This window comes from Dysidea avara, chromosome 2 (assembly GCF_963678975.1).
Source record: "Dysidea avara chromosome 2, odDysAvar1.4, whole genome shotgun sequence".
NCBI lineage: Eukaryota > Metazoa > Porifera > Demospongiae > Dictyoceratida > Dysideidae > Dysidea > Dysidea avara.
The window spans coordinates 52,450,323-52,465,302 of record NC_089273.1 but is presented as its reverse complement, the minus strand read 5'-3'; the positions used below and the strand labels follow the sequence as shown (position 1 = coordinate 52,465,302).

Sequence of the window (14,980 nt, the reverse complement as noted above, 5' to 3'; positions counted from 1 at the left end):
CCAGAAAATCATTTTTTTCTTCAGGCCAAATAAACTTAATTATTAGTTTCTCATCCTCCTGCACTCAAAATAGCAGTGCGGGAGGGAAGATCTATATTTTATTTTTTACTAACTAGATAGCTGAATTAGCTAGCTAAAATAATTCAAAACTCAATTTCTTAGACTGCTCTAGCAAGGTACCAACTATAAATGGTGTTAATTCGCCTCCCTTAGCTACCAGTGGTGCAAAAACATCCTTGATGAGGTAAGAAAAACGGTGATGCAGGAGGGGATGAGAAACTAATAATTAAGTTTATGTGCCTCATTGATGAGAAGTATCATGTTTAGTTTCCTTAATTTATTAGCCTTGCAGTTGCTATCAAAGTTTGATTCTACACCTATTAAAAGCTTCAAATGTCAAGCTAGTCACAATACAAACAGAAAGGTATGTAATACTGATACATAGTAATGGCCTATCTCTTTAATGCTGACATGTCTACACATAACAAATTACTACTTACCTTTATCACTCAAGGAAACTAAAATGTATCTAATAAGCAAATTCTCAGTATCTTGTTGTATGTTAATCCCAACATTATTTACTAGCTGTTGAACTTCACCAATAAAATTATTTGATATCTGGGTAGGGTCAAATACAATTACAACACTAACACTTCGTTGAACTTCAATGCCCACAAATCTGGCAAACAGCCCATCATTGTTCACATCATTACGTATTTTCAATAGCATTTGTAGTGAATGTTGCTCTGCCACTCTAGCTGCCATTGTGTGAAGGTAGCAATGTGATGATAATTTGGGATGAAGACTGTCCTTATTTATTCCACCTGTGGCAGAACTTCCTGATGTACCATCAAATATGCCTCCATGGCTACATTTTCCTCTAGGTTTAGAAATTTTGTTTCCCTGTTTATCTTCAACACCTGTATAATATCCACTAGTCAGTAGCTTTTGTTCTATTAACTGACTATTAATATTATCCATGCACCGAAGTGATTTAATAGCCTGTCCTAAGTTTAACATAATAATATTTATTTTCGGTAATTGCTGAAATTAGGCCAGATGCTGTACAATCTGAGCATGTCGCTTCCTTGGCTATAGAAATCGTGTAGAGTGTGGAGCATTCGCCCAGTGTACGTTCTGGCAGTGTGATATTTCCCTTCTCTAATTTCAAGCGACACGTGCACGGTTCTTCTGAAACGCACGAGTCGATCTTGACCGTCATGAAATTGCTCTGAATCGAAATGCGCGTGGGCTACTCGGAGCTCACCTTTCTTAGAATCCACCTTGTTGTTGTACTTGTGTATATCATCAACTTCGTCAGAAAATTGCTGTTTTCTTCTTTTCCGCGATGCACTAGACCTACTGTGACTCTCAGTTTCGTAATATGCGCCAGCCGAGGGGTTCGCAACAGGGGTCCGCAACAGGGGTGAAATCTTGGACGCCTATCACTGAAATCTTGCTTGAAATCCGAGATCTGAAATCCCAACTAATAAATATTTCCGTAAAATGAACGTAAAATTACGGAAATTATAGCCGCATAATTTTGCAATGGCAATCTCGTGCTTCGAGTATTGAAAGCTTGCTACGAGGCAAAGGTAATGGATAAACTTCCTGAGTGTAACAATGACAATACAAGCATGCGAGTTGGTAGGCTTCCGGGATGACTCGGGAAGGAAGCTGCAGGGAACTTGTAGCAACCAAGACGAGAGTTCAGCAAGTGGTAGGTAGAACGTTCGTACAGATTAAAACTCCATTAAGTACATTTTAGTTATAACTCTTAACTATCAGCCATTGCATACAATGTTAAAAATGTACATGAAATCTGTAAATCTTTTGAAATCTGAATAAAATCTGTGAAATTTTAGCGAGATCCTGTAATATTTCATGGAGGTGTTGAAATCTATATGAGATCTCTGTGAAATCCTGAAATCCTGAGATCTCAATGAAATCTTAAGATCCTGAAATCTTGGACACCACTTTTGCTCTGTTGCTGACCCCTCGGCGCCAGTTTATCAGCTTTGGCATCAAAATTTGAATCGGCAGAACCTAGAAGCCGCTGAACATTTTCAGAGCTTTTCGGGTAGTTTGGATAAGGGTTATCTATTAACACCATTGCAACCGTCCGTAAAACTGCGTTTTGTGTGATATCTCCGTGAGTACAGTTTTCTCGTCGCTAGTCGTTTTTTTCACTCCTATAGGTTAGCACCAAACCTTCTGAGTCTGTTTGGTAAAAAACCCACAGAAAAACTTAAAATTAACTTGAAAGCACTTATGATAAGTAGCTAAGCCTATCACCTTCAAATACGTGCCCATTGCGTTAGAACGTGGAATAAACTGAAATGCTACACGAGGCGGTCAAAATTAGATTATATAAAATGCTATGGACTTCTTCGAGACTATTACATACGGGAGTTGTGTAAGTGTGTGCGTGTGTGTGTTACGCAGTGGACTGGACTGGATATTCATCTGGAAATCACGTGAATAAAAAAGATAGATAGGGTCCCAAACGAAAACAAAAGCCTAAATCCTGACCGGAAATGAACCCAGTACCAAGGGGTCCGTAACTCCGAAAAATCGTGTACGAGATTTCAAAGCTTTGCGATTTTTCAAGATTTCAAGCAATTATGGCAAGATTTTAGAACATTTGAAATTTTAAATATCAGGAATAATCGTATCACGTGATACGTAGTATACGAAATACACGAATTTCTTTTTTGAGTTCTATGCAAACTTGTGGGAATGCTGGATGTAGTATACGTGACACTGCAAACACGGAATTCGAAGTATGCAGGAAATATACAGAACTTTACAATAATTTTCAGAGATTTCAGATTTCAAAATGGAGAGATTTCAACAAGATTTCAAAGAGGGCTGTGATTTCAAGGGAATTGCGGACCCCTTGCCCAGTACCTCCAATGTGTGAGCACAGGGTCGTAACCACTATGCTACATGGCTCCCAGCTACCTACCTCCCTTAGTTTCTATACATCATTCAAGAAGAAACCTATATAAGAAGAATACCCATTGAAGAAGAAACCATGCAAAGCTGAACTCGACCCTAACCTAACATTAACAGATGCTTTCCTGTTAAGCATAATGATGACTTTCATTTTTGCTCCTGATTCTTTGTCACCTGCTGAATTCCCAGCCTCACTGTATGTTACAGCACCATTACGACTGCACATCCTATCACAGAATTTCAATTATGGAGCAGATATTAGATGTAGTCAGCTTTCATGTAAGATAGAAATCAAGGAATATAAAATGCTGAATTTGTCCATACTTTCAAAGGAGCTGCTCCCTCAGCTTACAAACTAGGCTTCAAATGGCTGTTGGTTTGGCACAAGAAAAGGGTGCCTCTCAGTGGTGGAGGAATAGGCTTGAGTACATTATGCTTTTAAAATTACCTATTATTCTTTCTGGCAATTCTATTTTTATTCACCTACTATTCCCAAAATTATTCCAAAATTTTCCTGGAGTAATTCCTGGAATTGTATACAGCAGCATCCTTTTAAGTCAGTAACTTAATTAGTCCTACACAAGGAAAGATAACAGAAAATACATGGCCTCAAAAAGCAGAAGCTTTACTTGTTTAGACCTTGCAGTGTTTCAAATAGCTTAAGATGCAGGTTCCAAAGTTACAACTGTTGACATATTTTGTGCATGCTGATGCCCAGATACTGGTGAAAATGATCTGCTGTGATTTAAAAAACATATTCTGGCTCTAATGGCACTCCCTGTGATCGATGTGCAACATGGTGTCATGTGGCTTGCATTGAACAAGCAACTTTGGACACAAAATACTGTGGTGTGTGCATGCTATGTCATGTGATATAATGCCCAATTACTAGCTAAATCCAGTAAAATTCCAAATCTTCACTGTGGGTTTACAGTAGATCTAGGCTTTACGCGACGGGCCCTTCGATTAGAACTCCGGATTCATACGTTAAAGCACCGCGTACGTTAGTGCACTAAATTTAAATTACAGCACCCAGCCGGGTGTGATCTCGAGCCAATAACACTCGCGCAAAATATAGCATTTGTGCGGCTTCGCCTTGTGCTATATTTATCTTTTTACCACACCCTCGTGCTATATTGCACTTGCCGCGGTACTTTACGACTGTAGACTAATATAAAATACTTGGAAGTGGTCTCGTGCCGGGTAGTCTAGCACCGGAAGCATTCAGTGCTTACCCGTTTAGGGCTTTCGACCATACTACTGTAAGTGCGTTGTCAAAGCAATCAGTATGGGCACGTATTTGAAGACAATAATGATCATAAGCGCTTTAAGTTTTGCTGTGGGGTTTCTACCGAACAGAAAAAGGAAGTTTGTTGCTGATACAGCCCTTACAGTGAAGACTAGTGAAGGGAACGAGAAAACAATTACCCACCGCGAAATGACCAGTAACGCAATTTTACGGGCAGTTGCAATGGTGTTAATTGACAATCCGTATCCAAACTACCCGAAAAGCTCTGAAAATGTTCAGCGGCTTCTACGCTCTGAATCAAATTTTGATATGTCGAAGCTGATTAATGAGTATTACGAAACTGAGAGTGAAACATCGCGAAAAGGAAGAAAAGACCGATTTTCTGACAGAGTTGATAAAATACATGAGTACAACACCAGAGTTGATTCAAGGAACCTCCACGTAGCCCATGCGCACTTCGATTCAGAGCAGTTTCGTGATGGCCAAGATCGCCTTGTGCGTTACCGAAAAACTGTATCACTTGAAATTGCAAAAATGAATTATCATGTTGCCAGAAAATACACTGGGCGAATGCTTCACACGCTGCAAGATTTCTACAGTCACACTAATTGGGTGGAGAACTTGATGAACGAGCAAAGCGTTTTACGACCATATGACGTCCTAGGTGAAATGGACATGGAAATAGAGAATGTTGCGACTGCAACAGAAACGACGTGTTTGGATTGTACAGAATCTGGCACACTTGGGCCAGCTACTTTATGGCTTCTTAGAAGATTAAACTTTGGCTTAATCATTGAATCACATCGATGCTTCAAATGCATGGATAATATTCATAGTCGGCTAATAGAACAAAAACTACTGACAAGTGGATATTCTAAAGGTTCTAAAGATAAAAAAGACAAAAAAATTGCTAAACCTAGCGGAAAATGTAGTCATGGAGGCATAATTGATGGATCCACAGGAAAATCTGCCAAAGGTGGAATAAACAAGGACAGTCTTCATCCAAAATTAGCATCACATTACTATCTTCACACAATGGCAGCTACATTGGCACAGCAACATTCACTACAGATGCTATTGAAAATACGTAGTGATGTGAACAATGACGAATTATTTGCTAGATTTCTGGGTATCGAAGTACAGCGAAGTGTTAGTGTTGCAATTGTGATTGACCCTACGGAGATCTCAAATAATTTTATTAGTGAAGTTCAACAGTTATTAAATGATGTTGGGATTAACATACAACAACATGACATTGATAATTTGCATGTTAGATACATCTTAGTTTCTCTAAGTGGTACAGGTAAGTATTTGGCCAATTTATGTGTAGAGTATCAGCAGTAAAGAGTTTTGCAATTATACTCAGTAGCATAAGCAATCAATTGTTGGCTGTGTTGTACTCCAACCTACAGGATTCTCATTTATAACAAAACATGCACAAACTCTTATACCCTGTGATAGGCTTTTATCACACATTCCTCAGCATGATTTGGCCATTGCACATCAACATGGCCATCATGCCACATCCAGGGTAAAGCAACTGACTGTCAACTTTACCTGTGTTGATGTATAACACTTCTTTAATTATCCAATAGTACTTTTCAACTTGAAGAACTATTTAACCTGCCTATTAGGAAAGGTTACACTTTGCGTTACTACATAACAAATGTCCTATAGTCCGGATCTGGTTACCCCAGAAAAGGGATGGTGTGTAATACCGAGGCTAAGTTATTCTATCATATCAGCATCACTTACATGCATAACATGCTTGTAGTGTAGACTTTTGATATGTGTGTAACACTTTCACACCTCAGATCAAAGGAACCGCCTGGGCTACATATCATATGTAGCCCAGCTAGCCGGGCTACATACGAAATGTAGCTGGACTACAACTGGGTAGTGATTATATAGACGTTGATGCTGAAATCAATTGTGGGGATTGATTAATACTCATGCGATTATTATTATATTTATTACTGTGCAACAATCAAAAGATTATAATGCACAGTTGTGATCATAAAAGTTACTTAAGTTATTACAAAACTCATTAGGGGTAGAGGAATTAATTACATCAGCAGGGAGTTGGTTCCATAATTTGATGGTTGATGGGATAAAGGAAAATTTGTATGCATCAATTAGAGTTGTTGGTTGGTGATAGTAGCCACTCCTTAAACTTGAAAGTGCAGGGGTAAGATCATCAGTGTTGGCACAATCAAATATCCATTGATTGTTTTGTAAAAAGTACTTAATTTAGCTTGGGTTCTTCTTGCCTGTAACAATGGTAGATTAAGAGAAGAAAACATGTTAGTAACACTCGAAAAGTCACTAAAGTAAAATCTAGCAGCAGTTCTCTGGATTGATTCTAACTTGTTTATATTCAACAAGGTGTGGGAATCCTAAGTAGAAGCAGCATATTCAATGATTGGATGAACCATAACCTTGAAACAATTACACTTAATGTGAGTAGGACATTCGCATGCATTAATACTTGTTTGGCCTTGGATGCACGACTTGAATTTCACTATCAAACCACTCAGACGGAGAGTGTTTTGTTATCGTTGCCATCCTACGAGTTGAAAACATTGGGCTAAGGTGAAAACTAGTACTATAGCATATTCATTCAATCGTTGCCACACGTTTTCAAATATGGACACGCTTCCATCACGTAGCTACCACTATGCACAGAGTAACCACTCTATAAGCAAGCTTACCTGTCTAGGCTTTTAGTGAACTGCTCATAAACGATTCACTAAAACATTAAACTCGCGTAACAGAAATTCTTTATGATATCTCTAGGATATGTCCGTTTATCATGCCCAAACATAACCAGAACATACTAGCTGCTGACCCATAATCGAAAATTTTAGGTGTGCATATATAATAAATCCAGTGGCTGCATTCATATTGGCTTGGGTGATTCAGCCTAACAAGTGTTACATTTTAGTTGTAACACGGGGCATTTGGGCTTTACCTGATACGTATGCCCTCTGCCCTCGAGGCTGCAGCCCTTGGGCAATTGGGCATACATATCAGGCAAAGCCCACATGCCCATGTTACAACTATTACTTGTTTATGCAATATTAAATTTAACTTTTACCTAGGTGAATGTGTCACAACCAACACACAAGATATAAATACATTATCAATGGCTGTCGGTAACTTACGACAACAGACATTCTTTAATAGTGAAATTCCAATACTTACGGCAGTAAAATGTGCTGCTGAAGCCAGCCAACGAGATTCACCGATCTTTGTATTCACCGACTCTTCTATATCAGATGAAGTTCTTCTTGGCAGAATTCAAGCTATCCTTGAAACAAAAAATTTACAAGTTCAAATTATCTGCGACGTTTCTTCCCAATCACTTTCAAAGCGCTCACTACATTACAGGAAATTCCGTGATGGAAAACAACTTAAGAAGCGACAAACTGATGATGATATTTACCAAGAAATTGCAACATTTTCTGAAGGGCAGATTATTGAAATTTCCCCAAATGACATTTCTGAGTTAGGATCATTCATGACATATTTTGTCACACAAGGGAGCAGTAGCAACAAACTAATAAGTGCATATGGATTCTCCACTCTTAATTCTCCTTATACTCGTGTATTTCTTGTGGATAGTTATACATTTGAAATTTTGATTTTTGTTACTGGCCAGAATATAAATGTTAGTACATTTACCCCACAAGGTGAGCTATATACTGTGCTATTTTATTATCGTTTTCAAAGTATTCAAATCAAACAGGTGGCAAAGCTAATGACCTGATGCAGTTTTCAGCTTCACTTGATTCTAGCACGGCATACATTGCTAACATCAGTATAGCAGAATCTGACTTTGCACTTTATGGTGAGTGGAGAATAACAATTCAGGCTGAAGAACTTTTTAATGTTGATGTGGTTGGAAACAGTCGTCTGAACATTTTAACTGAGATCTTCACCACCAGTCCAAATAGCATTGAAGAAATTAATGATGTAAAGCCCCTAAAAGGTATGTTATATCTTGAAACATGACTTTCTTACTCTTGTATAATTTCTCTATGTGTTTCAATGCTAGGTAGCTTCATGTATGTAATTTTCACTATCATTGGAAGTGCTGCACCAATTACAATTAACTATATTACACTTGTGGATTTCGATGGAGTCATCTACCTTGAAACTTTTGAACCAGATGCAAATTTAACACAACTGGAGAATAATACATTTATTCAATCTTTCCGATGTCCTAACAGAGAATTCCAGATGATAGTGAGAGGAATTGATGATAGTGGGTTTAACTTTTCTTTTATAAGCGATGTCATTATAGATCCTGTGACAATAACTTTGGCCTTTGGTAAGTGGGTTAGTGTTATTGGCACTTCTTGTACAATTCAATATATGTAACTCTTTGTGATGACCATAAAAGGCAATGTTTTATTTCCTGCTCCTTTTTTATAATGTTGCATAGTATGAGTGATTTAATTGTTAGGTGACGATGAAGCTGGGTATGCTTTACTTGGACCAGAAAGTGAAACAGTTATCAGCACATCATTATTGAATATGAACCATGAGGATACTTTTAGATTGACCATTGATGTGGATGTAGAACCTGAAGATGCTAGTTTCATTACGTACACAATAACTCCAGAGAGGATATCTATACCATTTAATTCCACGTTTGAAATAAACGTCAGAATTTCATTAGCTCCTAATACTCCAGTTGGATTTAGTGCCACTTTCACATTAGTTGCACAATCAGTCAATTTCATAGATGTCAATGATTTTATCACTTTTGATATAACTCTCGCAGAACAGGTAAGCAAATGACAAAGGTTGTAACTTTATTTAAATAATGAAAGTCTGTTAGTGAATACGTTTAATGTTGGAAGTGTATTATGAGAAGAACAAGTGATTCATGCTTGCTTACGTACTTTTTATTTTGTTGGGATACATGTTTATGGAGAAAGAACATGGCTTTCTTTTACACTTGACTTATCATATTAGATGGAAAACACACACAGACTATATACTTACTGTAAACTACACTGCAATAATGTATTTTTTTGTAGATAAAATTGGAATCTGATTCATCAGCTGACATTGTAAAGGTTGATGTGATTGTGGCAATGGTAGTGATGGTGATGACGATGATCTTGACCATGTAGTAGCCATGTTTGAATTATTGAGTGACATATATGCATTTAATGAGAGACTGAGAAAAAAGCTACTGAAATGACTTTAGTAAACTTTTAGCCTTTTAGTGTTTTTTTAAACCAGGCCATGCTATATTTCTGTGTAGAGTAATATGCAAGGAGCAATTATACTGTAGTAGCTACCATGGACATGATGGATCAGAACGTAGAGTCGAAAGGAGCCCTTCTGAACATTGTAACTCTTCCCAATGAGTTACTAGTTCATATTATTTCGTTTTTGACTTGTGTCCGTGACGTGGTGAAATTGAGATATGTTTCAAGAAGATTTCTAAGTATTTGCGAAACCCCGTTATTGTGGAGGGAGCTAATTTGGCCACATTTTGACATTCACGAGAAACATTGTGTGAAGAACGTTCTAAAGTCTTGTGGAAAATACGTCAAGAGGTTGTCTTTTCCTGATCACGTGGTGCCCACCCTATTAAAAAGTTTACGACATTGTAATAACTAGTGTTGCACCGATATCCAAATTAGCCGATTATTTCGATAACCGATATTAAGCAACAGAATTAGCCGATACCGATAACCGATCCGATGTACACCAATAACACTAACACTCATCCTCATCATTATTAAATGGCTCATATTAGTGACATAACCATTGATATACAGCTCATTCTAGGCTAAAATGTAAAGTTAAATGTATACCACAAGTAAAAGTTACTCATGGTAAACAGGTTTTAAGTACATTTTACTACTGCTATATACAGTTGAGACAAGTGGCTGGTACTACATAGAAACCTAAAAACCTCAATTTATTGTTGGGCATGGCCTAAACCCTGACAGTTTATTATGGGCATGGCTTGTAGTCACCGCTAAACCATTCACACATAACTTAATTAAAATGCCAAATAACTTATGTCTAGCCTCCCCCACATCATTATACCACACAGCACAGTGGAGATTAACATCGGCCTTGATTTAATCAAAACCGATTAATCGGCTAGTAACCAATATCGGCCCGATACCGATTATTGAACCGATTATCGGTGCAACACTAGTAATAACCTCGTAGAACTTAGTATTCCAACTAGTACATTGAACTGCAACCAATTGAGAAAGGTTATGAAAAATATGGAAATATTATGGAGCCTAGATATTCTGTGGACAAGTGAGATTCACCTACTATTACAGATTTGTAATGGACTGAAAGAACTTACAGTCAGATTACCAGAAGAATCATGTTTTAGGAAAAGTCGAGGGAAAAATTCTCCATTTGAAAAAGATCTAGATTTATGGATAGAGAAGTGGATAATGAGTGCATGGGTTTCAGCCACAGACATTGAACGTAGTTGTCATACAGTGTATTCCGCTAGTAAAGTTAGTAGAACTTTGGCACCTTTTGAATCCTCGTTCACCCACTGGCCACACTGGTTGTCTTAAACTCTTTAGTAATGTGAAAGTTCCCATGGATCTTTATCCAGCACTACCAGACTTTAAGTTACAGTTTGGTCAATCATGTTCCTTGCCACGTGTGAAACCCAGTAAGTATGGGTTGTTGGGATTGGAAGAAATGGATATTATATTCATTGATTCTGATCATGGTGGTAAGGTGATTCATAAGGCAGTGATGATCGGCCTCAAAGATTATATTTTATGTGATCATTTTAGCCGTGATATTACTGGTCTTAGTTTTGTTACACATTTTGATGCTTCACGATCACTATTATTATGTCCTGGTCACCTTGAACAACTAGCGATTGCTTGTCCTAATTTAGAACATCTTAACTTACTAGGGAATGATGCCTGTTTGGATAGATTGCAAGTATTGTATGCAATATCTACTCATTGTAAAAACCTTCAAGGACTGAATTTACTGACACTTCCAGTAGATGATGCAACACAAGCTCTACAGTTGTGGGAAATCCTGGTTGATATGAGGTTGACCTACCTGGCTATTGAACACTATATGATAACAAATATCCGTTGGGTAGAAGATAAACAAGCTAAAGAAAAAATGATTCACTTGTTTCAAGAATGCATAAATTTGAAAGCATTGGAAATACATTTTGACGGTAGGGTTAAGAAACGCGAGTTGTCAGTATTTTCCAACTTTCCCTCACTAGTTCATTGCATTGTAGGGAATATGTCTAATAATGTTGAAGTCATGATTAATAGTTGTTCAAAGCTCAAGTATTTTGTGCATGCAGGCTGGAATTCAAAATTCTCACACAAATTATCCACCAAAAATAACAACTTGGAAGAGTTGTGCATTAAGTCATTTCACCTAGATACTCTATCAATCCCTGACATCTTCATGCAGTCAGTATCAACTCATGGTGGACTGGTACATGTAGTTCTGTGTGCTGGTACATTTTCTAGTGGTGGCATTATCACTCTGATAGGTAATTCTCCTAAACTTCTGACATTTCACATTTATGCTATCAGGATCAAATCTCCAAACAAAGACATTATATTGAAGGATATGGAAATGATACTGAAGAAGAAATTTGCTAACAGAAACTTATTTACTTGTGGAAGTTTCATGTTGTCCAAGAGTACAGATGGTATATCATTTAAAATAGACAATTTTTTTATTGAACGTCGCACAAACATTTTTTCATTGTGGTCAGCTGAATCTAGTTATTCTAATTGCATTGTAAATTATGAATAAATATGTATATGTATTTCTGTAACTATCATGGTTAATGTATAATTATTATTATGTTTTATGTAATGAAATTAGTTATATGATGTATATTAAAAGTCATTGCATTGCTTAGGAAGATGGGAGGTGCTGAAACTATAACATATATTATGTACACGTTGAAAACATTTAATAGCAATTACACACTATCCTGAAATTTGTAGCACTGCTTGCACCCGCTAAAAAAATTTCTAAATCTTTGTTCAAATGCTTGACACAACATTTATAGCCAATCAATTTTTTTTGCCATAGTCTTATAGGGAAGCCATGCATAAAGTGCAGTATTTGTTACAATTACTCCCAAACTATTACTGGAGTCAAACTACAATGTATGTTGTTGACACTGTTTTAGCCACATGCAATTTTTTTGGGAAAACTCAAACGAAAATTTCAATAACTTTTGAATGCTTGTATTATGCTTGGAACATTCAATCAGTGAATGCTCTATTAGAGTATTTCACTATAAAGTGATTGTTTTATTAGAGAGAGTATAGATCTAAGGAGCAATGTACAAGCATTTGAGAGGCTATGAGTTGCTATAGGAAAAATCATACAATCTTTTTAAAAAGAGTGATACCTATACTCTAATAGAGCAGTCACACAAATACACAATCTTTCGCTAATATAGCAACCAGCTAAAAAGAATAAAAGAGTATAATTTTGAAGTTAAATTAAGCATCTATGTATTTTTTTTTGTACGACTCCTCAGTCACAACAAAAATCATGGCAAGGATTACTTAGGTTCCCTGGGCTAGTGGTAAGTGCATCGTACAGTGGTACCAGTAGTTAGTGGTATGGTACCAGTTATATCTATCTGAAGAATGGCCCAGAATTCTTAATTTTCCATCACTAAAATATAGGCAGTGGTGATATGATTACAACATAAAATATAATGCATTGCAATCTAAAATTGGATCACAGTAGTATTTATGCAAGAGCAGGCCCGTAGCCAGGGGGGGTTTGGTGGGTTCTGAGGAACCGCCCTCTTGGAAAAAGGCCCACAATTCAGTAAAAATGTCCACAATTTTAGTATACAAGTCCAAATTTTAAGTAGCAAAAGTCCATTAGCTACATTTTACTAAATACCACTAATAAGAAGCTAAATTAAGTGCTCTGAGTAGCTCATTCAGTGCTTGTATTAAATGCAATGCAAGAATGAGATACTCTAATAGAGCAGTCAACCACTCTAATAGAACAATCACTCTAATAAAATAGTCACAATTACATATGCTTTTAAAAGCTGTATGTAACTATTTAATTTATTTACAAAAACATATTGAGATTGTTTAAACTTGAGTTTATTAAAACATAATAAAAATTTGGTGGACAAGCCCCTCCACACAGAGCCCACAAATATCATCCATATTTCAACTCTATGCAATGTGTAAATTTCATTGTTTAAGACACTCTATGTTCTGCTCCACTGCCCCTGTTAATCATAACAGAACGCTCAATCTTTCCCATTCTTATTCACTGTGACATTCCAATATATTATATTTAGACACACGCATGTACAGACAGTATAATTACAGTAGCAATAGAGATATGTTTCCAAATGTCATCCATATAGCTGGTCTTGAACTTACCTAAAAATTATTATTTTATTGACTAAAATGCCACTAAATTCAACCTTTTAGTATCTATATTCAAAAGGTTCCTGGGGCATGCCCCACAGACCCCATAGATTTAGCATGCTTTGCATACTGGATGCACACACCATAATATAATCTGAATCATGCCATATAAAAGGTCCACTTTTCTTCAAAAAGAACCTACCCAGATAAAAGTCTGGCTATGGCCCTGAAGAGGACATTCCTACAAGTTATTTAAACCCTTTTCAAACAGCATAGTGAGACAACATTCTCATTCTCAAAGAATTACTAAAGATTGGAATGCACTTCCCTGCAGAGTAGTGGAGGCAAGATCAATAAATGAATTTATGAATGTGATATGAATAAATGAATAAATGAATAAATGAATGTGATATGAGGTTAACCTACCTGGCTATTGAACACCATATAATAACAAGAATTCGTTGGGTAGAAGATAGGGAAAAAATGATTCGCTTATTTCAAGAATGCTTAAGTTTGAAAGCATTGGAAATACATGCTGATGGTAGTTCAGTCAAGAAATGTGAGTTGTCAGTATTGTCCAACTTTCCCTCACTAGTTCATTGCATTGTGGGGAATGTGTCTAATAATGTTGAAGTCGTGATTAATAGTTGTTCAAAGCTCAAGTATTTTGTGCATGTAGGCTGGACTTTAAAATTTTCACACAAATTATCCACTAAAAATAACAACTTGGAAGAATTGTGCATTAAGTCATTTCACGTAGATACTCTATCAATCCCTGACATCTTCATGCAGTCGGTATCAGCTCACGGTGGACTGGTACATGTAGTTCTGTGTGCTGGTACATTTTCTAGTGGTGGCATTATCACTCTGATATAGGTAATTCTCCTAAACTCCTGACATTTCACATTTATGCTATCAGGATCAAATCTCCAAACAAAGACATTACATTGAAGGATATGGAAATGATACTAAAGAAGAAATTTGCTAAGAGAAACTTATTTACTTGTGGAAGTTTCATGTTGTCCAAGAATACAATAGGTGTATCGTTTAACAATAGGTTTGACAATTTGTTAATTGAACGTCGCACAAACATTTTTTCATTGTGGTCAGCTGAAGATGATTCTTTTAGTCGCATTGTAAATTATGAATTAATATAAGTATTATTAGCATTTCTGTAGATAGCACAGTTAATGTGTATTATTATGTTGTATGTAATTAATTGTATGGTCAAGAGTACATAATATTTTTATGGGAGAGAGTGTCTAACTTACAGAATGCATTCATAAAATAAACATCCTTGGTAAAATAACAGCTCAACCTTTTGTGAGAACAAAGGCTTTGCCCTCATCAACATAACAGTTCT

At 36.7% G+C, this 14,980-nt stretch overlaps 2 protein-coding genes across 3 annotated transcripts in view; one reads left to right on the top strand and one right to left on the bottom strand.

Annotated features, from left to right (window-relative positions):
- The window catches only part of LOC136247632 (von Willebrand factor A domain-containing protein 7-like), a 38,439-nt gene that overhangs the window by 6,110 nt on the left and 17,349 nt on the right, over positions 1-14,980 (bottom strand). The window contains exon 1 of one of the 2 annotated variants that reach the window (XM_066039404.1): positions 501-1,234. The exons of the other annotated variant lie outside the window; for it this stretch is intronic. Coding sequence (XP_065895476.1) covers positions 501-1,020 — 520 coding nt within the window. The 5' untranslated portion in view covers positions 1,021-1,234. Of the gene's footprint in view, positions 1-500; positions 1,235-14,980 lie in introns of those variants that run through there. 2 annotated transcript variants of the gene reach the window in all.
- Positions 4,148-12,102, top strand: LOC136247631 (von Willebrand factor A domain-containing protein 7-like). The gene is made up of 6 exons (XM_066039401.1): positions 4,148-5,510; positions 7,309-7,899; positions 7,956-8,198; positions 8,265-8,540; positions 8,676-9,001; positions 9,256-12,102. The coding sequence occupies exons 1-6, from the start codon at positions 4,247-4,249 to the stop codon at positions 9,349-9,351; spliced, it is 2,796 nt and encodes a 931-aa protein (XP_065895473.1). The 5' UTR covers positions 4,148-4,246; the 3' UTR covers positions 9,352-12,102.